This window comes from Pongo pygmaeus, chromosome 3 (assembly GCF_028885625.2).
Source record: "Pongo pygmaeus isolate AG05252 chromosome 3, NHGRI_mPonPyg2-v2.0_pri, whole genome shotgun sequence".
In the NCBI taxonomy this organism is placed as follows: domain Eukaryota; kingdom Metazoa; phylum Chordata; class Mammalia; order Primates; family Hominidae; genus Pongo; species Pongo pygmaeus.
In genome coordinates, this window is record NC_072376.2 from 171,781,921 (window position 1) to 171,806,451 (window position 24,531).

General features: G+C 38.4%; 2 protein-coding genes across 4 annotated transcripts in view; one reads left to right on the top strand and one right to left on the bottom strand.

The window, feature by feature from the left end:
- The window catches only part of ETFDH (electron transfer flavoprotein dehydrogenase), a 36,730-nt gene extending 34,637 nt beyond the window's left edge, over window positions 1–2,093 (top strand). The window contains exons 12-13 of the mRNA XM_054484511.2: window positions 51–272; window positions 1,790–2,093. Coding sequence (XP_054340486.1) covers window positions 51–272; window positions 1,790–1,953 — 386 coding nt within the window. The 3' untranslated portion in view covers window positions 1,954–2,093. The remainder of the gene's footprint in view (window positions 1–50; window positions 273–1,789) is intronic.
- The window catches only part of PPID (peptidylprolyl isomerase D), a 32,871-nt gene extending 15,457 nt beyond the window's left edge, over window positions 1–17,414 (bottom strand). For 2 of the 3 annotated variants that reach the window (XR_010126164.1, XM_063664244.1), the window contains exons 1-9: window positions 16,398–17,414; window positions 14,510–14,650; window positions 12,680–12,786; window positions 10,505–10,693; window positions 9,038–9,160; window positions 8,773–8,879; window positions 6,585–6,726; window positions 4,200–4,286; window positions 4,067–4,109 (exon numbers count right to left, since the gene is read on the bottom strand). Coding sequence is in view for 2 of the 3 variants with exons in the window: in XM_063664244.1 (XP_063520314.1) it covers window positions 4,067–4,109; window positions 4,200–4,286; window positions 6,585–6,726; window positions 8,773–8,879; window positions 9,038–9,160; window positions 10,505–10,693; window positions 12,680–12,786; window positions 14,510–14,650; window positions 16,398–16,482 (1,024 nt within the window). In the remaining variant the exon portion in view is untranslated. Of the gene's footprint in view, window positions 1–2,570; window positions 3,263–4,066; window positions 4,110–4,199; window positions 4,287–6,584; window positions 6,727–8,772; window positions 8,880–9,037; window positions 9,161–10,504; window positions 10,694–12,679; window positions 12,787–14,509; window positions 14,651–16,397 lie in introns of those variants that run through there. The other variant, XM_054484514.2, reaches the window with a different exon arrangement.
- Between the last annotated feature and the right edge of the window lie 7,117 nt (window positions 17,415–24,531).

The window sequence follows — 24,531 nt, forward strand, 5'->3', positions numbered from 1 at the left end:
AGTACTTCAAAATCATATTTTGTTAAGCATTTCCCTCAAAATTGTTGAAGGTTCTGACTTTGAACGGCTCAAGCCAGCCAAGGATTGCACACCTATTGAGTATCCAAAACCCGACGGACAGATCAGTTTTGACCTCTTGTCATCTGTGGCTCTGAGTGGTACTAATCATGAACATGACCAGCCGGCACATTTAACCTTAAGGGATGACAGTATACCTGTAAATAGAAATCTGTCGATATATGATGGGCCTGAGCAGCGATTCTGTCCTGCAGGTAATAATTTCCATCTATTCCTAAATATTTGCTTTAAACATTTTAGGAATGTGATTTTGTTCTTTTAAAAAATGATTTCTGTATCTCCTTCCATTCCTTAGAAATTGCAAATGACTTCATCCAGCTTCCTTTAGGAAACATACTTTTAACTACTGGTTTTGTTAAGCCTAGTTCAGACATTTCTCAAAAAAAAAAAAAAAGCCCTTTGTCTATGCTCAGACTAAGATGAAGATTCTTGAAAATGAAATACCTCTCTTTGCATGTTCGTGTGACTATTTGAAGTCATTTGTCATGGCAGCTCATCTGTATGTATTTGGGTGCATGTACTAGAATAGCACATTATGGTTTCATTCAGTCCAAGGAATGCTCTGAAACTTTAAATTCACCATGAATATTCTTTTAGAGCTGAGCTTTCAACTGAAATTGCAGTAGTAGGAACCACGTCTCAAATGATATGGTAGAACAAAATAGTATTCCAATACTTGAAAACTAGTACATTCACAAAAGAAGATACAGTGTGACTTCGTCTTTTGGCTTTTGTCATTACAGTGGGTTGAAAACTCCCTGAGGTTACTAAGGACTGGATCTAATTTGGTTTTTTAGCTGTACCGTTAGGCTCCTCTTACCCCCAGTCCCCCACGGTCTGAAAACAAGAAAATTCCAGAAACAAATAATTCTTGAGTCCTAAATTGTGCATGTTAAGTTTTCAATTGTGTACCATTCTGGCTTGTCCCACCCTGGATGTGAATTATCCCTTTGTCCAGCATATTCACGCATAACATTCGTTACATCACTTGGTAGCCATCTAAGTTATCAGATTTACTGTCACATTATCATGCTTGTGTCCAGTAACCTTTATTTTACTTAAAAATATCCCCACAACGCAAGATGCTGTGATGCTGACAATTCAGAGATGCCATAAAGTGCTTCCTTTAAGTGAAAGGAGAAAGTTCTCTATAAAGAGAAAAAAATCCTATGCTGAGGTTGCTAAGGTCTACAGTAAGACTGTATCTTCTGTGAAAGAGGAAAAAGAAATTTGTGCATTTTGCTGTTGGACCTCGAACTGTAGAAGTTATAGCCAGAGTGTGGCAAGTGCTTCCTTAAGATGGAAAAGGCATCACATTTGTGGATGAAGTACATTAACAGAAACGTGTTCTGACTGACAGCGTAAGTTGAGTACTACCTGAGGTTTCAGGCATCCACTGGGGATCTTGGAACTTGTCCCCTGTGAATAAGGGAGTACTTCGAGGTTGTGTGGAACTCAAACACTGAGTGTCGAGTACCCTTGATAGTGAGACAACTCAGCTGAATACTGCTGTACCTCCTTTTATTATGTACATGTAATTTATACTCATATCAATAGCAATGCACCAAGGTCTTCATAATATTCTCTATGGGTAAGCATTCAGAAAGCAACCTTTAAGGTTTCTGTGGCTACTGTTACCTTAATTTTTACTTTTGAATTCAAAAATTTTTTAAAGTTAGGCACTTCAATATTATTTATTTTTACTTTTCAGGAGTTTATGAATTTGTACCTGTGGAACAAGGTGATGGATTTCGGTTACAGATAAATGCTCAGAACTGTGTACATTGTAAAACATGTGATATTAAAGATCCAAGTCAGAATATTAACTGGGTAGTACCTGAAGGTGGAGGAGGACCTGCTTACAATGGAATGTAAACTGCAGCTAGCCAGTTTCTTTAAAGTATGGCAAGCTAACTTTAAAATGTTTAGAGATTAACAGATGTCAAAATGTCTTTCTGCATATTACTGAACAGAATAGTCACAAAATGATTATCAAATAAAAATTTTATACTATATCTAAGATTGTCCCATAAAAAACTTAGGAGTATTGCTTTTAAATAACCTTTAAAAGAATGCAGCATCTTCCCACCTCTTCAGTTCTTCAGAGATTCAGTACCAAGAGCAAAATTCACTACTGGACTTTATGTTTGACTTGCCAAAGTTAAGTAATCAAATATAAAAATGAATATATATTCTAGACCAAAGTTTTATTGAAACACAGCCATACCCATTGGTTACACATTGTCTATGGCTAATTTTGAGTTACAACTGCACAGTTGAGTGGGTGTGACATTACATGGTCCACGAAGCCTAAAAACTTTATGATCTGGCCCTTGCAGAAAAAGTATGCCCATCCCTGAACAAGTTTGTGTGTGTGTGTGTGTGTGTGTGTGTGTGTGTGTGTGTGTGTGTGTGTATTATCTATAAGTATGAAAACCTAGCATCATCCAACCATGGATACATCAAAGAATTGAAGGAAACAATATACAAACTTAAGCTCTCATCTCTTTATTCAATAAGATGTGTCTTTACAAGTTTAAAAAGACTGGACACCATTATTCTTTATGAATAATGCACATAACCATTTTAAAAAACATTTTACTTGGCCGGGCACGGTGGCTCACACCTGTAATCCCAGCACTTTGGGAGGCCAAGGCGGGGGCTGATCATGAGGTCTGGAGTTCAAGACCAGCGTGACGTGACCAATATGGTGAAACCCCGTCTCTACTAAAAATACAAAAATTAGCCGGGCATGGTGGCACGTGCCTGTAATCCCAGCTACTTGGGAAGCTGAGGCAGGAGAATTGCTTGAACCCCGGAGGCAGAGGATGCAGTGAGCCGAGATTGCACCACTGCACTCCAGCCTGGGTGACACTGCAAGACTCCATCTCAAAGAAACAAACAAAACCACTTTACTTACTGTATTGTGACATGTTTATTAAGCATGAACCCCTATCAGTACTCCTAAACTGTAAACAGTAAGGAACTAAGGTGTCAAAAGAAACACATTAGGGATCATATTACTAGACAAAAACCTTTACATTTTCTTATTGCATTTATACAATCAACGCACAATAAGCAAAACTGAATCCTTTCTAAGCAAACATTTTTGCATATACTGCCTTCTCTTTATCTTTCTGTGCCTTTATTTTTTGTTTGACTTTCAGCAATTCTGCCTGGATAGCTGTAAAATAAATATGCAATGTGAGTTATTTCTCAAAATATCCAAAAAATTATGGTGACTAACAAACTATTTTAATGTTAACTACCCCTTGAAAAAACTTCTCCATAAAGTAACTAAGCCCTAGTAACAGAAAATCTGAGCAATCACATAAACACAGAAATAAAACGTAATTTTAGAGGACTGTCAACTGAGAGAACTCAAATACATCAAGATTTGCCTTCTCCCTCTACATTAGAGAATAGTAATTGCTTCCCTTGTTTCATTTTAGTAATAAGAGACCAAAGACATTTGTAATACCCAGATCTAGTGTCACTATTCATAGTTGGTTTATTTAAAAAAAAGCTTATTTTTGTCATAGTTTCCTAAAACATATAACCAGTACTTCAATACTAAGGTTATGGCCACATTCAACTTGAAGAATGGTCCCAAATGTTAAATTTACCATGAATACTGTGTCTTACAATGCTGAGCTCTCAACTAGAATAACCAGAATAGGAACAGAGTCTCAAAGGATACCATAAGACAAACAGTATTTAGACATATAAAAAACTACAGAGATGATAACTTGAAGAATAAATAACGTGAAAAACTAGTATATTCTTGAGCGGGAGTAGAATGTAAGCTCTTTGAGGGCAGGGACTTTGACTGTCTTGTTCATTGCTATATGATAATGCCTGGCCCAACAGCAGGCATTCTGTAATATCTGTTGAACAAACATCTAAAATCTGGCAAAGTGAACAATGGTTCCTGAGGATAAATTTTTAAATAACAAAATTAACTTTCATACAAAAGCTGCCAACTTACCTTTATCTTCTGGTGCTATCTCCTGAGCTTTCTTAAGATCAGCCTTTAATTGAAAAAAACATTTAAGTTAGGTGTATGATTTATAAAGGTACTTGTCTATTTTAAAAAATTAAACATTTGGAACAAAATTTACCAATGCTTGATCATATTCTTTTAATCCTTGCCATCCTTGAGCTCTGCGGTACAATGCTTTGGTATTTGATGGGTCTATTTCAAGAGCCTACAAAAAAGTATAAAGCTAGTATTTATATCAAAGTATTAAGTATTAAGCATATATGCCAGATTTCAATTCATTTCCTATCAACTCCAAACCCATCCTTCACTGCTCTGTGAAAATGGAGCTGAAACCTGCAAATAGCTCTCCTCTGCCAGTGGGCACTAAGTTTTGTCAGCAGAGGGCACTGAATGGACATGGAGGAGAAAGACATTTCTCTAGTTTCCAAAATGCTCCCCACTGTGGTGTCAATCTCCCGAATGGGCCTGAACTAACACTTTTAAGAGAAAATCATTTTGAAGAAAAATGGGTATACACTTTTTACTTGAATTATAAGTTTTTTAGGAACATTAATAACTTAATAACTCTTAAGCTATAAACTCTTAAGTTTGTTTTTTTTTTTTTTTTTTTTTTAAGACAAGGGCTCACTCTGTGGCCCAGGCTGGAGTGCAGTGGTCTGATCACAGCTCACTGCTGCCTCAACCTCCCAGGCTCAAGTGCTTCTCCCACCTCAGCCTCCGCGTAGCTGGACTACAGCTACAGGTATGTGCCACCACACCAGATTAATTTTTTTTTTTAGAGACAGGGTTTCACCATGTTGCCCAGGCTGGTTTCAAACTCCTGGGATCAAGCGATCCGCCCGCCGTGGCCTCCCTAACTGCTGGAATTACAGGCATGAACCACCATACCTAACCTAGGTTTTTTCTTACAAAAGGTCTTTTAACCTAAGAGACTTTATGCATCAGGTCTCTCCCCTAGAACAAACATTTTAAAATTATCTTTTGTTTATGTAACATCTTTTAACGGCCAGTACTCAGATTTTATTATCTGCCTCACAGGTCAAAAAGAGATCCAGGCTGGGCACAGAGGCTCTTAACTGTAATCCCAGCACTTTGGGAGGCCAAGGCAGGTGGACAGCTTGAGCCCAGGAGTTAAGAGACCAGCCTGGGCAACATGGCGAAAACCCATCTCTACAAAAAATTTAAAAATTAGCTGGGTGTGGTGGCGAGCACCTGTAGTCCCAGCTACTTAGGAGGCTGAGGTGGGAGGATCACCCGAGCCCAGGAGGTTGAGGCTGCAGTGACCTTTGATTGCATCACTGCACTCCAGCATGGGTGACAGAGCAAAAAAAAAAAAAAGAAACCCAGAGTGAAAACCCATCTTTTCTTTTGATAAGTTTTTCCTCTGTTGTATGCTCCCTTTCTAAATATATTCCTATCCCTTATTCCATCTACCCTACAAAATTAGGATCTCATTTTAGTTCTACTTGCTCTGAGCATAGCTAGTCTAGGTGCATGGCCTAATATGTAAAATTCTTAAAATGTTTAATTTGGAAAACTTTTCAAACTATACAACAAGGAAGAGAGTCATAATTGCTGTATTTGAGGAAGGTAAAACTGCCATCTTTCTAGCTTTATCAGTTAGCATACCTGGATGGCCCTCCTAAAGATAAATGACCTGTTCCAATAGAACCCATTCTCCATACACAAGTCCTGATGAACCTAAATTGAAACTGACCCCTCCTATCCTGAATCACTTATTAAGCTTCTTGAGGGTATGGATCTTTTAAGTAAAATAACTCGTCTCTGTTAGGTGCTTAAAATGTGCCAGGCACTACAATAAATGCCTTACATTCTGTTATATAACTCTCTATAACTACTTGACGCTGGTCACACCTGTAATCTCAGCACTTTGGGAGGCTGAGGTGCGTGGATCACCTGAGATCAGGAGTTTGAGACCAGCCTGGCCAACATGGTGAAACCCTGTCTCTACTAAAAATACAAAAATTATCTGGGCATGGTGGCACACGCCTGTAATCCCAGCTACTCGGGAGGATGAGGCAGGAGAATCACTTGAACCCGGGAGGCAGAGGTTGCAGTAAGCCGAGATTGCGCCACTGCACTCCAGCCTGGGCAATAACAGAGTAAAACTCCGTCTCAAAAAAAAAAAAAAAAAAGAAAGAAGCCATGCCTGACTGACTCCATAACCCACATTCTTAATCATTCCTGACTTTGTCTTCCAATGCCTAACACATAATAGGTGCTCTTAAGTGAATACATGAGCTGATATATGTGCTTTGAGAAAAAAAGGCAAGGATCTTCATAGCTGTTAAGTGACACAGAGTTATAAACAAAATGAATGTAGAGAAAGAACTGAGGGTCCAAAATATTTAGAAACAAAATGTTTTCTTAAGCCTCATTAGGTCCTATGCAATAAGATATATTAACGTACATAAAAATTGCTACTATTCAAACTAAGTCTTAATCCAACTTATTCAAAAAGTTCAAAATCAAACAGACTTACCTCTAAACAACTGTCAATTGCTCCCTGCCAATTTGACATCTTCAGTTTACAAGCACCAATATTCAGTACACAGCTTAAAGCTATAGGTTGCAGCTTGGCTCTATCTGCTGTCTCAATAACAGCCTTTGAACTGTCCACGTATCTGCAGAATGCATTAATAAAAGCAGTATGAAAGGCCACATAAACAGGAATTACTCTTCTTCTGTATGTCCAGAAGTGTTATGTCATTTCTGATATAAAAAGCTCTAAAACTGCTATTAATAATCTTAATGATCACACTTTTTAAAATTTTTAAGGCTTAAAAAAAATTGTTTTTCTTCCCCAAAGTGTTCAAAGAGGACAATTTAAGACCAATTCCCAAATCTAATTATGCACTAGTAACACTTGTCTATTTTTAAAACTCAGGTCCCCACTATGTACTTTCTAACATAATTATGTTTGGAACCAGGATTCTCATAATAGAAGGGAATTCAATAGGGGAGAGATGGAGAACTCTATTGCGTTGATTTTGCATTGTCCCTGAAAAGGGCCCAGAAACTGAGCACACCTGGCCCCTAGAATTTAGTTTCTGAAGTTTCCTTTCTCTGAAAGAAATCAGAGGTCCTTGGAGAAACTGCCATATCAGATCTGAAAGCAAGGTAAGATGAGCTTAGAACATCCTGGGCAAAAAAGCAAGCAAGTGCTCGCAGACTAATAAGAACATGCCAAAGGAAAGGGGCCTTCCACTGAACAAATTTGGAACCCTTTGAGCATGAAAAACAATGACAGTAATAGTGTACTAACAAACGGAATTGAAAACTACCCATAAGATATCCTCTAGTCCCTGCTACTTGGGAGGGTGAGGAGGGAGGACTGCTTGGGCCCAAAAGTTCCAGACCAGCCTGGGCAATATAAAGGAGGCCTTGTTTCTATAAAAGGAAAAAAAAAGAAAAGAAAAATATCCACAGGTCTATAGTGATACCTAAAAAATATGTGGGAGGCTCTTGCAAACAGAAGAATGCTAGTTAATAACTGTATGATGATAAAATTAGAAGATCAGTATAATAACAGATTCAGACATGGATTTTCAATGATGCTAAGATCCACTGTGTGAAAGGTTGTTGGGGACTAGATATTCACACAATTTCACGATACCACCTCAGACTAACAAATGCTTCTGGCTGACACGACTTTAACCACGTGTGTCAACTCAAACAGGCCAAAGCGAAATGTGTCTTCAGGATGTGATATCACAGGTAATACAAAACAACACCTACCTAAGTCTTCTTGCCAAAATATTTCACCTCAAACTAATCTTAAGGAAACAAACACATACAGATGGAAGTCTATAAAAACTGACTTGGGACTCCACAAAAATTCAAATGAATAAAAAACCAGGGGAGGTAGGAACATAAGAGATACTACCACTGAATACAACACATAATCTTAGTTTGGACCCTGGATTTTTCTAAGAAATGGAAACAACTGGGGGAAGTTGGAATATGGATTTTTTTTTTTTTTTTTTTTGAGACAGAATCTCACTCTGTTGCCCAGGCTGGAGTGCAGTGGCATAATCTCGGCTTGCTGCAACCTCTGCCTCCTGGGTTCAAGTAATTCTCGTGCCTCAGCCTCCCGAGTAGCTGGGATTACAGGCGTGCGCCACCATGCCCAACTAATTTTTGTATTTTTAGTAGAGATAGGGTTTCACCATATTGGCCAGGCTGGTCTCAAACTCCTGACCTCAGGTGATCCGCCCACCTTGGCCTCCCAAAGTGCTGGGATTATAGGCATGAGCTACTATGCCCAGCCTAAATATGGACTGATATTATCTATCAATATTACTTTGGGGTGTTTTAATGGTATTGAACTTATATAGAATGTCTTTGTTTCTTAGGAAATACAGGCTGAAATACTTAGGGGGAAGTATCACAGTATCAACAACTTCCTATCAAAATAGTTCTGTAAAAACAAACAGCAAAATTTAAAAATTGGTCAACGTAAGTAAAACATATGAGTAATTATGTACTACTCGTTCAACTTCTGTCTTTTGAAATTTCTCAAAATAAGCTGAGGGGGAAAAAAAGGAAATGCAACTATTTCAACACACCTGGTTATTCCACAAGTAATTTGCAAAAATATAGTGAGCAATTCTTAATTTTAGTTTATAATTTATAATTTCTTAAAAATAATTTGTTAGAAACAATATTACCTTAAAACTTTTGCATATTTTTTAATGGCCATCTCCCAGTTCTGGGATTTGAAAAAAGTATTTCCAATGTTTTTTAAGTCTTCTGTTATTAATAAAATTTTATCTACCTGTATAAAAAAATATAAATATGTTGGATTTTAGTAAGTAATGTGGTTTAATACTAGATTCTATCATATGAGAGACTGAAACAAAAGCTCAGACTTTTAGTACTAAATATTTTCACTTACTAAATTAATTAAAGTTTGACTAATCTGAAAATACTCACGTCTTTTAAATCTATATCCGCATCCTCAGGGAAATCTGGATGACTGTCGCCAGAGCCATCTTTTGGGAATATTCCCCAATCATCTCCTTCCTTCAATTCTCCACATTCTGCAATAACGCACAACTGTAAAAATAACCCTAAATTGTAGAAGTGCACTATCGTAATAATGAGAGATAAAAGCTATACAGCTGAAGTCATATGCAACACTGTCCAATTCACAGATTTATGTGAGGAGGCTCATTTATGTACTATAATGCTGTTTTTATACATTCCAACTAATACGACAATGTTAGTATTTACATAAGCATTTTATTGCTATTCAGGAGCTCAATAAACACAGAATAAGTTGGCAATTTTATCACTGTCTATGTAAGTGGCGTTAGGTGGGGTATGAGCTTCTGGTTTACTACTATTCTTGTCATACACTGAGTGATAGCCTACCTCCTACAAGTAACTGAGCTTCCAACTCTCTCTCACAACCCTGTCACTTAGGCTGGGTAGTATTACGGTCATTTAGGGGTTTTTCTTTTTTTTTTTTTTTTTTAAATAGAGACAGCGTCTCACTATGTTGCCAAAGCTGGTTTCCAACTCCTCGTCTCAAGTGATCCTCCCACCTCAGCCTCCCAAAGTGCTGGGATTACGAGCATGAGCTATCATGCCCAGCCAATATTAAGGTCATTTTGATTCACAGACATTAAGTACACAAGGGTCTTCAGAGATAATCTAGTCTAAACCCATAAGTAATTTAGACAGGAGAAAACACGTGTGGAAAAGTTAAGTAACAAGGTCAAGGCCAAGCCTCTAGTTAATGCTACAATCCAGACAAGATTTTAGGTTTACTGTCCTCATTCTACTATGTACTGCTATACATACCAACTGAACAGTTTTGCAGGTATAGGAAGACAATGTAAACTAGCAAAGATCACCAAATGAAAGTTGAAATAATAAAAATCTCCTTTAAAACTACCCTAATTGTCTTTCCCATTGTAGAAAAGTTTAAAAAAAAAAAAAAAAAAGTAGCAGATCCAGGCTACTATACGCAAAATTATTATAACATTTTTCCAGCTAATAATCACCTGATCCTTTTACTTATATTTCTTTAAGATAGCAACTAAGAGGCTGGGTGCAGTGGCTCATGCCTGTAATCCCAGCACTTTAGGAGGCCGAGGTGGGCGGATCACAAGGTCAGGAGTTTGAGACCAGCCTGGCCAACATGGTGAAACCCCGTCTCTATTAAAAATACAAAAAAAATTAGCCGGGTGTGGTAGCGCGCGCCTGTAATCCCTGCTACTCGGGAGGCTGAGGCAGAATAGCTTGAACCCAGGAGGCAGAGGCTGCAGTGAGCCGAGACTGCACCACTGCACTCCAGCCTGGAACAGAGCGAGACTCCATCTCAAAAAAAAAAAAAAAAAAAAAAAAGATAGCAACTAAGATAATAAGTGTATTTCACTGTAACTTTTTACTTACTTTAGCAGGTTTTTCACCTTTCACTTCCACATTTTCCAATATCCTTGCCACTCCTATTCCTTTAATTACTTGGCCAAACACCACATGTTTCCCATCCAAATGAGGAGTTGGAACTGTTGTGATAAAAAACTGAGAACCATTTGTGTTGCGGCCTGCATTTGCCATGCTCAGTAAACCCTCCTGATCATGCTGTAGAAATAAAAATTAAAAGAAAACCAAGGTTAGATGTGTTCTTTCTGAATTGTGTTAGTCTGAACCGTTCTTTTACTGAACATAAAACTGGGGTGCACTATACTACCATTTAGATCAAACTACTTTTTTTTGCTTTTCACTTATAAAATTTTTTAATTACTTTTTATTTTTTTATAAACTGCAACCTTTAATTCACAAAACATGGGGCACTTAATCACTTTTTAAACTTTAAAAAACCTTATCAAAGTAAATAGTAACAGAAACAATAGTTGGGGGGAGGGTTATTTCTAAATTGGCCATGAGAAGATACTTACACTTCACCTTTAAAATGAAGATGCAGCATTATGAAACTCTTGTCATATATTTTGCCCTTTTTATGATGAATGCTCTTTTTTTCTGGGAAGACCTGAACGGTCTTCCAAATTCATAAATATGCCTACAGTATGAGTCTTCCTTTATAAAACATCAATAAAATGAGAACAATAATGGGATACTGAATTTACCCAAGACATTCAGTTTGGTACTTTCCTAATCTCAAAAGAATCCAAATCATACAGGATTTGGATTAGGTTTTCATCCCAGATGAATCACCTCTTCGGAGAGTGCTCAAAAGAAACTGCTGCGTACATGTTGAAATCAAAATTCTACCTAGGCATAATCCTGTCAAAGGATCTATGAAACGCAATTTCTTAACCTTTTCACTTTATCTCCTGGGCTTTCTAAATGTATTCCTTGTTGGTGCATGCACCGTAACTCTCATGTTATATAATGTTTCATGACACCCCCCACCCCACCGAAGTGCCTTTTACTCCCCTCAATCTAAATCAAATACAGATTTTAAGGCCACCAAGTTTATAGAAAGCAAGAACCATGTGTCTTGTCTATAGGCCCCTTTTCTCTATATTAATGTGATCATCACATCACCTTTAGTTTTCATCCTTCTGGTAGCTTCCTTTGGTACAACAGTAACTAGAACTTTATTTCCTCAACGTCTCTTGCCTTTGTCTTTCCTCAACGACGTCCCTTTTTAAATTCTGCATCAATACTACAGTTCCTGCCTAACCAAATTTCAGACGTGTTGCCGCCTTGCAAGACCCAGTCTGAACAGCCCAAGTAGCCATTCCTCCTCAATGACTTCCATAATAATTCAGACTGCATAAATCACATCTTTCTCCTGCAGTATACAGACAGTATGTATTAGCAATGTTATACAAGCAAGGATATTCAATCAATTTAGCATTTATTTATATGCTATTATTCTCCAGTAGTCCCATGTATCTTAATCTTGTCTCTGAGGTAGGATTATAAATTCTTTGTCATCAAGGCCTTTCATTTTTATAAACCCTTTGGTGCCAGTGACAGTGGCTCAATAAACACTGGCTGGAAGACTGATGACATTTTTTCAAATTATCGTAATAACCTTGCTCATATTCCTTATTTCCAAAAATATCACTTTACTTTTGTACTTACATGTCCATTCTTATAACTTGAATGATGCAATATACCCCAATTACATCTTGGGACAACAAAGACAAGAAGGCAAAGGCACCACTAAAGTCCTTTAGGAGCTTGGACATTTAACTGTATCTGCTAGTGTGCAAATCCCCTGACATCCTGGATATTACTGATGGTTTTGTTGCTCTTCAAATTCAAGGATAAGGATGCACAAGTTACCATTCTTCCAACAATGAAAACATTTTTCCTGGAAACAATTTTGCTAGATGCTGGTTGCATTTAAAAACTCATTGGCTTAACTGAAGAAGCATATAAAAACTGGATCACAATGAAATAATGCTAAATAAAATCATTACTGAATGAAAACTTTTCCATATTAAAGAACCATTATTTACAAAAGTGATTCCTATTACAAGAAATGAAGAATCTAAGCACACCTGAAACATTTTTTGGTGTCTTCATCCAACAAGTATTCCAGATATATAACAATCTTTTTATCAGCAATAACATGCATTTTCTCTACTTTACCTTGTAATGGAAATTTTCATCTTCAAATTTTTCACCATAAATACTTTCTCCACCTGTCCCATTCTGATTTGAGAAGTCTCCACCCTGAATCATAAATTTCTTAATAACTACAAAAAAAGAAAATGGCTATTAGTGACTGAGACATGGATGCCTATAGCAATGCTTACTAATGGATATGTACGTAAGACAACTTTGTAGTGCATGACTCTAGTCATGTCACTCTCCTGTTTGTCCCTCCCCACCCGTCTCCGCAACTCCAAACGCTTCAGGCTTTTCACCATCTGAATCCAACCTACTTTCACTGCCTGATCCCTGCTAACATTCAGAAAATCGGTTCAAATGATACCTCCCCTATAAAACTGTCACTGAAATCCCAAAGCTGTATGTCCTAATTTTTCTCCCATAGTATCTTGACTCTGCCTACATAACATATGGCATTATGACCTGCCCCTTCCAGCAAACAATGACCTCCTTTTACATCCTTGTTTTACATCCTTGTAACTATGTGCATATACACATATTAGTTACTCAATAATGTCTGCTGAATAAAGACCAATGATTCCCAGTAGATTTGTCCTACCCTAATGGAAAATTTTCAGCAAATATATCACTTTGTGTCAAAGGTTACCAAGACTACTTTCATGTTCAGAGAACCCTAGAGCTCACACAAATCAGTAATTGGTTGGATCACAGTGGTAAGGATACACAGCAAGATGATGAGCGGAAAGACACAGGCAGAGTCTGGAAAAATCCATGTGCAGGCTTCCTTATGCTTTCTCCGTCCCATGAAGTGCCACAGAACACACACTTCCCCCAGAAACAAAAATGCAGCAACATGTACACAGTATTTCTGCCCAGGAGAGCCAATCAGAGACTCAGCACCCAAGGTATTTATTGGGCACACTCTACCTAGCATATACCAAAATTCCAGACTCCCCAAAAGAAAGCACACATTCATATTTGTACAAACAGACTAGGCATAGTAAATCACCGTTACTATTTAGGAAATGGTACAAGTGTCAAGTTCCCAGACTCCAAACAAGTGCTACTCTTGCAGGCAGACCTTTCTAAAGATAGCAGTCTCACACTTGCTATGTTAAATATTTTCTGCATATAGTTTATTAGCATACTTCAAGTTTTTATTAAACATGAAAGTAAACAGTTTAAATACTTTTTAAAAAGTTAATTTTTTCTTAATAAATCGTTAAAAAAAAGTTGCTCATGTGATTACTGCTTATTCGCCTATTAAACAAATACTTACTGAGTTCCTACTCAATAACTGTATTAGATGCCAAAAACAAAATGGTGAAAACATACAGTTCTTGAACTCATAGAGCCTGCAGTCTATTGGGAGAACCATTATCACTAAACAAAAGAATGATTCATTACAAAGTGTGATAAGCAGTATGAAATGGCATATTTTGACCACATTATCACCCGTGTGCCCAAAACACTGAATCTTCAAACCTGCTGCCTTTCCAAGCACTCACGCCCAAAAATTACGCATAATTTTTTTGTCACCAGGCAATGAAGCTACCTAAGGTTGGTTGACTATGGCCTTCCTTTCTCAATCAAATCATCTTAGAGTGAAGGAGAATGAGAGGATGGGTAAAGCTAGGGGAGTCCATTTCTCTATAGATAAACCTTAGTACCACAAGTAATTCCACCTCGCACAGCCTAACCTTTATGAAACTGAGTTACTGCCTCAGACGTGGAAGCTAATAGTACTTTTTAAGCTTCACTTCCTACTTAAGTGTTTTCTTACCCAACTCCTAAAGAACAGGACTTGTCTATATGAAGAATAACAAGATTCAGAAAATTTACACATACTTCGATGAAAAGGGCATCCTTTGAAATGGAGAGGTTTCCCAGTCGTGTGTCCAATGCCTTTTTCTCCTGTACACAGTGCACGAAAATTTTCCGCAGTTTTGGGTACGATATCTGCAAACAATTCTAAGACAATTCGACCAACTAAAGAAAAGAAAATCTTGTCAGTATGCAAAACAACCAAATAGACAAATGATAAAAAGAAGGTTGGTATAATTATGGTGGCAGATCAATCATGAATTACCAAGTTCCCCTTTATTGTAATTTTTCTCTTTTTTTGCAATTTCAAGAACACAACACGTTGCTACTAACTATAGTCATTATGTTATACAATAGATCTCTTGAATTTATTCCCCCTTTCTAACTGAAATTAGGTCTCTTGTGATCAACATCTACTCAATCCCTGAAATCCACCATTCCATTCTCTACTTCAAGGTCAACTTTTTAGAAACCACATATAAGTGAGATCATGCCTTGTCTTCCTGTGCCCAGCTTATTTCATGTAACATAATGTCCTCCATATTAATTCATGTTGTCAAAAGTGACAAGATTTCATTATTTTTTATGGGTGAATAGTACTCCATTGTGCACATATACCACATTTAAAAAAAAATCCATCTGTAGATGGAAACCTAGTTTGATTCCATTATCTTGGCTATCATGAATAATGTTGCAATGAACATGGGAGTGCAGATACCTCTTTGACATACAAACTTCATTTCCTTTGAATATACTCACTAGAATTAGTGAATCTTATTTTATTCTAATATTCAAATTTAGTCTACCTACTGTCATGTATGTATATAAACAGATTTGAAACATCACACCAAGGATCATAACCAATTATAGTAGCCAAAAGATTAGCACCATGTAAGAGATATCATTAAATATAAATAGTTTTAAATCCTGAGTAATTTCTTCAAGAGGTACTGAGAATTTCCAATCACCAAGCAACCAACAGGAGAAAATTAAACAGTCTTTGGGTGGGCGGACTGGCCACGTGTTACGTATACCTGCAGCCTTTGTGCTCTGAACACAAAGGCTCAGAGGCTTCAGAGGCTGCCTCGTGCAGCCTCTGAAGCAAAAGCTGTGAAAGTTCCTCCTCTAGACAGCAGCTAAGACAGGTGAGATTAAACCTAGCCCTAGCTAGTTGCAACAAACTGAATGTACGTGTAAACGTGTGTGTGCCCTGTACATGCATTCAAACACATTGCCTGGCCAGCAATTCCAACATGTTCCAGAACAAGGCCAATCCAGTTACAAAGCAACACGCTCCCTAATTCACCAGGCCTTAGGAACTTCTGAGCGGCTATGTAACCTAGGCAACACCATCACTACGTTGAGCGCATTTTCCCAATGGCAAATTAAGAGAAAATGTTTGCTCATCTGAACGGACCTCTAAGTTAAGAATCAGTAATAAGGCAAAAGCAATGAGCAAACAAGTCCCTTTAACGTATAAATAACACAGCACGTGCTGATATATTATCTCGTGGCAAATATAGTTTCCTGGGGCCCAGCAGACGCATATCCCAGGATATGCTTTCTGAACTGTCCCATTGCCAACATAAAATAATCTTATTTCATGCTAACTTGGTAGTGCAAAGGTGGCGTGGAAGTGCAACCAAATCGGGAGGCAAACCTAAAGGACGCCACAATTCCCGAACTAGAAATTTCCAGAAACTTCCGCACGACCGATGGCATTGATACAAGGGCGCTGGATCGATCTAGCCCTAGATCACCGGGCTTGCTCCGGCGGACCAGCCTAGGCAGCCATCCCCTCCGCGAAACCGAGCAGCCACCGGCCGGAGCCGCATTCCGCCCTTGGAATCCCCCAAATCCCGGGAACCCCCGCCTCCTAGGGGCTTTTTCGCGAGCGTCAGACTCCGCTCACCTCGCTCCCCTCCGATGTCCACGTCAAAGAAGACTCGAGGGTTACTGGGGTTGGAGGGCTTGGCTTGGGGGGACGGGTGCGACATCTCGACTTGCAGACGTGTTTAGGACGGAAGATCAGTGTACCTCGTGGCCGCCCCGTCAGCTCAAACTTCAGAGCGCCAGTCTCCGCCGGAGACCGGCAACGACGCTGACCGGCCACTTCCGGCGCAAGAACCGGAAGCTATGGCCTGACTTCCGGCACCGCCCCGCTCCCCCGCGCGGTGTTTCAAAGCGCCCGAGCGACTCCGTGCAGAGAACCGCGTGCCGTCCGCCACCTGTTCCCTGGCTTCTCATTTAATGAAGTTACGATCCCAGTTCTCATTATTCTGCTTGTGTTTCATTGTCTTTCCTACCCTCGTGGCGTAGAGAGCTTTGGAGTCAACCCCATGCCAGCGTCAGCCCTGCCACCAACTTGGGTGTGACTTCTCAGAAACTCAGTTTGCTCGTCTGGAAAAAGAGAATAAAAAGGCTGACCTCGGAAGGTCGTTTTGAGGATTAAAGACATGAATCAGTACAATGCCTGGCATAAACTGGTGGTACCCAACCAATAGGAGCCTTATTATTGCCATGTCGTTACAATTTGATCTTCACATTACAATGTAAGTGGTAAGGGTTAGACTAAATGCTCCAAACAGCTAAAGCTGAGAGTCCAGAAGAGAGCACAGTTTTGATTCCTGATAAAACTGTGTTTGGCAGGGCGCGGTGGCTCACGCCTGTAATCCCAGCACTTTGGGAGGCCGAGGCGGGCGGATCAGTTGAGGTCAGGAGTTCGAGATCAGCCTGACCAACATGATGAAATCCGTCTCTACTAAAAAATTTTTAAAAAAAATCACCCGGGCGTAGTGGTGCTTGTCTTTAGTCCCAGCTACTCGGGAGGCTGAGGCAGGAGAATCGCTTGAACCTGGGAGGCGGCGGTTGCAGTAAACCGAGATCGCGCCACTGTACTCCAGACTGGGTGACATAGCGAAACTGTCCCCCCCTCGAAAAAAAGAAAAACAAAAAAATACTGTATTACTATAGCCCACTTTTCCCTTATGGGGATCTGTGTAAAACATTTACTTTTTACACACACACACACACACATATATGAGGAGAACATAGCCTTTCCTCTTAATAAAGCCTAATTTTGGAGAAGAGTGGCAATTCCCTGTGTAGATGCTTTGCCCTGTAGTTCTGTTGGAGCTCAGCAATTTGGATTCAGCCTGAGGCTTACTTTATCAATAAGGCATGAGATATCCTTAGATGATTAACATTTTTTTTTCTTACGAGAAAGTAAAAAGTATTGGAATCCAGCACTCAAATAATGTCTCAAAAGCCAGGAGCCTTGTGTCAACAGCAGCAGCCAGAGTGGCTTTTTGGAAGGAAAGACCAGTGCTAATTTTCCCCTATCAGAGCTGCCAGCATCCCTCTAGATGAAGGCTCCTGCCCTACTTGCTACCCAGTCTTAGGATATGTAAAAGTTAGAAGGGTTACGGTTGAAGAACAACTGGTTCCTATTCTCAGTTTGAATTTGCCTGTGATGTTATACACTGGACTAAGCACGAAAGTTGATGTTAAAAAAGAAAAAAAAAAACAAAAGCTTCAAGTTCTGACTATACATATACTAGGAATGTTATCAAAGAAAAGTCATTTAATTTCTCTGAACCCTTCTCATTTCCTTTTCGGTAAAGTGCCAAAGAACAGGGTATGAGAATGGAAAAAGATAATGTGTAAGCATTTGCCTTGTAATCTCTAAAGCGTTCTTATACATTCTTTTTTTAAATTACTGAAAATTAGATGCTATGGTGCCTGAAGTTGTTTTAAAATAACCTGGAGTCAGGTAAGTGGGTTGGGCTGTGGATGAAACATAAGGGCCAGGCAGATGATTGGTGAATGGGAGTTTATTATACTACTCTTCTTTATTTTGCACATTTAAATTTTTTCATAATATTTTAAAAAGTAAAAGAGAAATTACATGTATTACTAGCTACTCATAATAAAACCAATTTATTGGCCAGGTGTGATGGCTCACGCCTGTAATCCCAGCACTTTGGGAGGCCAAGGTGGGTGGAAGGCTTGAGCCCAGGAGTTCAAGACCAGCCCAGACAACATGGTGAAACCTCATCTCTACAAAAAATATTTTCTAAACAATAAATAAATAAATAATAAAACCAATTTATAGAGTCGTTTTTAATTAAAATACCAACCTACCTTTTGTGAAAAAATAAATAATAGGTGTCAGTGAAATTTTAGGACAAATCAGTAAGGATATTATATTGATTGAATTTTTCTGTGTAATCACAAATTTGCCTCATTAACAAAATGCATGCATACATAGGCATGTCCACATAGATACTCAGCAAAAGTTGATTCAATTATATGACAAATATTTAGCTCTTACTATTACTGTATGCCAACCTCCATTCTGAGTGCTGATGATACAATGATGAAAAAAACATATTCCTTATCCTTTTTTTTTTTTTTTTTTTTTGAGACAGAGTCTTGTGCTATCACCCAGGCTGGAGTGCAGTGGTGCAATCACAGCTCACTGTAGCCTCAACGTCCTGGACCCAAGTGATCTTCCCACCTCAGCCTCTTGAGTAGCTGAGACTACAGGCACATGCCACCATGCCCGGGTAATTTTTTTTTAATTTTTAAGTGTAATTCAAAATGATTTCCTCTCAGATTTCCTTGCTGATCCTTTCAAATTCCAGCACATTAAAATTAATACAAAATGTTAATTTCTTATGTTCTCCAATTCCTGGTGTTTATTCATTGTATTTATTCATGGTGGTTCCCTGAAGACCCAGGACGGCTCAGAACAAAACTTCTGTGTCCCTTGATAAACAAGAGCATCAAAATCATTCATTAATCCAGTCTCTTGTCTGGGCTGCAAACTGGTAACTTATACTTTGTCTCATATATATCACAATAAGTTCACATTAACATTTTTATTCTGATCTACTAGCTTAAATTTAACAATTTAGTAGAGACGGGGTTTCACCATGTTGCCCAGGCTGGTCTTGAACTCCTGGGTTGGAGCAATCTGCCCACCTTGTCCTCCAAGAGTGTTGCAGGCATGAGCCACCACGCCTGGCCCCTTATCCTTAACTACACAAATTATACGGTCTTATGGGGGAGAAAGACTATTGAATAAACCTCTACAATGCAATATCATTAGTGTTTTAATAGGAAAAAGACAATCACATTCAGCACACAGCAGGGGCAGTGAACACAGTAGCCTTTTCTAAGGTCAGAAATATGAGTAAGATCAGTCACAGGAGCATATGTGGCAAGGAAGACAGGTAAGGAGGGAACAGGTAAAGAGCATCTTCAAAGGAGGGGAACTATATATACTTGTAAAGTGAAAATGGGCAAAAAGAATGTTATTTCTCCATGAGAAGCCAGTTTTTCAGATAGTGCTGCTACTTCAGGTGGGTCTGGACCTCTTGTGTATTAGTCCATTTTCACACTGCTATAAAGGAATACCCGAGACTGGATAATTCATAAAGGAAAGAGGTTTAATTGACTCACAGTTCCACATGGCTAAGGAGGCCTCAGGAAACTTACAATCATGGCAGAAGGTGAAGGGGAAGCACACTTGGACCTTCTCATGTGGTGGCACAAGATAGAAGAGTGAGGAGCGAAGGGGGAACAGCCTCTTATAAAACCATCAGATCTCATGAGAACTCACTCACTATCACAAGAACAGCATGGGGGAAACCACCTCCATGATCCGACCTCCCTAGACACATGGAGTCTCTCCCTAGACACATGGGGATTATGGGGATTACAATTCAAGATGAGATTTGGGTTGGGACACAAAGCCTAACCGTATTAACTGGTTTCAACGTTGAAATCAGAAGTCATACTTTGGTTTGTATTTTCGTTCAGCTCCTTCAGATTGAGTTTTCAGAATGAGTAACAGTTTTATAACCTAGCCCATTTTATCCCTGAAATAGAAAGGAAAAGAAACACTAAAAGGAACAAACTCAAAGAGACCCCTAATTTATCTTTCCATAGCACTTATAACTTTGTAATATACTGTTTCCTTATTTATTTCACCTACTCATTAAAAATCAGCTCTTTGGGAATGATAGATAGTAAGAGGAGTTTAAAAAAACAAAATTTAGCTCCACAAGGACAAGAACCTTTGTTTTTTTCATTACTCTATCCCCAGCACTTCTAACAGTGCCTGACACATAGTAGGTGCTCAGTAAATATTTTTGAATGAATGGATTATACAAAATACTAATGGCTTTGAGAATTTTATAAAACAATGTTAACAAGAAATTTTATTTCCATGCCTTTAAGTGTAATTCAAAATGATTCTCTGTATCAGATTTTCATGCTGATCCTTCCAAATTCCAGCACATTAACATAAATATAAAATGTTAATTTCTTATGTTCTCCAATTCCTGGTGTTTATTCATGGTATTTATTCATGGTGGTTCCCTGAAGACCCAGGATGGCTCAGAACAAAACTTCTGTATCCCTTGATAAACTAGAGCATCAAAATCATTCACTAATCCAGTTTCATGTCTTGGCTGCAAACTGGTAACTTTGTCTCACATATATCACAATAAGTTCACATTAACATTTTTATTCTGATCTACTAGCTTAAATTTAACATTTTATTACAAGAATTGACACTCATATGCCATAGCCTCTCAACCATTATTATCATGATGAATATACTTAGGTAAGCATATCTTCTCTGCCATCAGAATTCTGGGGTTCACATTCAGTCTGTAACAGATCATAGTTTGTGCCTTTGGACGAGTTACTTAGCCTCTTTGTGCCTCACTTTCCTCACCTATAAATCAGAATAATAATATGTATCTCCTAAGGTTATTATGAAGATGAAATGAAAAAGATTAAATAAAAGTGTTTTAGTATCTGACACATAGTAAGTACTCAATAAGTCTAAGCAATTACTAACCATAAGTTCCTAATACTTCATTATAATAGTTACATCAACATATTTCAAAATGAATGTTAAAACTGCAAAGGAGTTTTGAGGATTCCTTTGCATTCTTACAAGGAAAAAAAGTGACTCTTTCTGCTCTACAGGTTCCTGGGTGTAAAAGATTAATTCAGATGTTACTCTCACTATGTCTAGGTTTTTCACAGTAAAGCAACAGCTTTATATAAACTGTCATATTCCTAGAACCAAACCAAATAAAAGAATTGTACCTTTCAAAACCACTCAGAACTGGATCTCCAGTGAAAAGATAAACCTTTTCCTAGAAAACACTTGTCCTACTGTCAGTCTGCTTACATGGAACAGGACTTCTGAGTTCTGACATCTTGTCTGTGCTTAGCAAGGAAAAGAACAGAAGAGGCAAAAGCATGCCCCGTTTCTTAGGGTTGAGAGCACAGTTTCATCCAGATGGAGTGGGGAGTTTTCCTTATAGCCTTGTTGTTATAATTTCTGTCTGTTGCTCATAAATGTGGTAGAATAATACTAATAGATTGCCTTCCTCCCCAATATTCTCTTCTCTCAATCTCATTGCCCATCACCCCAAACAAACAGCTAGGCATTCTGTGCTCTTTGCTTTTAAAGAAAGAAGTGACAGCAAAGAAAGCAGAGGGAACAAAGGGAGTCTCTTCCTGACTTTGGTGTTGCAAAAGGCTTGGCTTTACAGAAACAGATAAGACTCTTGGCTATAGCAAAAGATTTGGACAAAACATCTTTTATAAGATCATGGCTTTCCATTCTCAGAAAAAAAAAATCAAACAAAAAATCCACTTTCTGTGTTGGGAGATGACAAGATTGTGGATGGTGCACAGGGGAAAGTGAGAGAGGAGGCAATGGCAAGGCAGATTTCCACAGTCCCAGAGACAGGGAGTCTTACCATGGTCCCCGTCACATACCTGGGAAGCCACCAAACCTCCATAGATGGATTTGTGAAATCCAGGAGCAGAGGGACGTGTTCCTTGATTCCTGAACTGTCCCAGGAAGGCAACAGGCCCCAGAAAGAGAACAAGACTCATGGTGTGAGTAGGTAGATGGGAACTAGACAGGGTCGCAGAGATTTTGTATGCCCTAACTTGAAGTGGAAACAAAACAATATCCCTGTACACCCATGTTTGACACGGAAAAGAAAGGCAGCCTCCACATTTAAAGGGAGCTTGCAGAAGGGAACTCTGAACTCATTAGAGGTTTGTAGAACTGATAACTGAGTTAGGATCATGAATTTCTCACTGGATGCCTGTGTAGACAGATCACATTGAGAACCAGAGGCTCCAAACCCCCAAATGTGCTGTTATATTAGGCCTTTTTGAATTTAGATCCAACCCCAAGTGAGAAAAAGGAGGAATGCCAGAAATAGACACGGATTATGATATTACCAGCCCTTTGAAACAGGCAATTCAAAATTGAATTTCAGCAGAGTTATAGAAAAATAAAGTTGTATTTCATACAGATCTAACTTTATTCCTTTACATGGGCATAGGTTAGGTTGTAGATCACTGAAGTCCTTACTAGGATCCTGGACAATTTTGAAGTAACATCCAACCTCTTTGTCAAAGATAAGAAATCAGGAAGGATAGTAGAGTTAGAAGAGGAAATTTCAGGATCCTGTCTGTAGAATCAGACTCTGAAACCAAAGATAGAACTCCAAAGAACAGTTTAGCATGTAACTCCTTAAAGAGGAGACGAAATGATTCTGCTCCTTCCTAGAGGAAGCACTGGTGTTGATGAGACAGTAACATGTGGGAGAGTTTCCTAACCAAGAATTCCTGCTCTGAACCACATAGAGAAAGTGATGCTTCCACTACAAGGGTCATGATTACAGATCAGAATGAGATAGCAACTCTCAGGTTTTGCCTGCTAAATTTACGAATATCTAAGGATAACCGTAGGTCTTCTGAGCCAGAACATTGAATAAATGAAAGACAGCAAATGCCACCAGGGGACAGCAGAGTCTCCACCACTGGCAGAAATCATTGCACAGACAGAAGTGGTGCAGTGGACTTTGTGCCTGAGGACTCCCAACGGGACAAGCTTCTTCATCTAGGAGCTGGAAGTGACAATGGCAAAAAAAGGATATTGATTATCAGTTCACAATAGCACAATAGACAGGGCTTATGTGCAATAAGGAGTAATAGTAAAATCTTTCTGAAGAGCAGTAAGATTATTTTCTTCTCTGCAGAGTAATAGGATTAATGTTTACTGTTTTCAGTTGAAAAAGTATATTTACCCGTATTTGATAGAACAAAACCAATGATAGACTTGTTCAAATCCTCAGTATTTCTTTTCTCTGGAGAAAAAAAAAGTTACATGAACCTAAAAGAACTTTTAAAACAATGACTTCGTGACTATCATAAACAAAAATAGTAATAATTAGCACCTATCGATCATTACTATGCGCCACACTTGTGCTAGGTACTTTACATACTTTATCTTAGTTAGTCCTTAAAATAACTTGGAAATGTAGGTAACTTTATTATCCCATTTTACCTCTCTAATCCTTACAAGGCAAATACGGGTTAGAGAGGTAAAAAAATGTTGCCCAATATGATTCTAAAACCACTTCTACCATATACTAGAAAAATATAATCGAACAATCTTGATAGGTTTAAATATTTGTTTTAAAATACCATGATATATAAAGGGCCCCTGAGCTCCTTCTGACATTAATGCTGGAGTTGTTTTATCCCTATATAATTTGGTTTTGAGATCTCATAATAAAATGGTTTAGGTTTTTATACCTTTTGTAAGATATTCTGTATTTATAGAATGTGAATAGAGGCAAATAAAACATTTTTTCCACAGGAAATAAAAACAATAATAAAATTTCCACCAAATCACTTTGCATGGAGTGAGAAAGGTTAGAGAATTAGTGCCAATCTTTTGGCATCTCCATGAACTTCCCTAATTCTGGGCAGAGATAGAAGCCAAAAGAAACAAATAGATGTGCAACTAACAGACGCTGGTGTCTCTGAAAAAGTGTTATGCTAAGTAGAAGAGTTTATATAGAGAGGATCTGTTAGGGCTTATTGATTGACTTGACTTTTGTGACCTGTTGAGGATTTAAGATATTTTCCCAACAGCAACAGTAAACCAATGAATGAAAAGGATTTTCAGCAGGGTTGACATGAAAAGATTT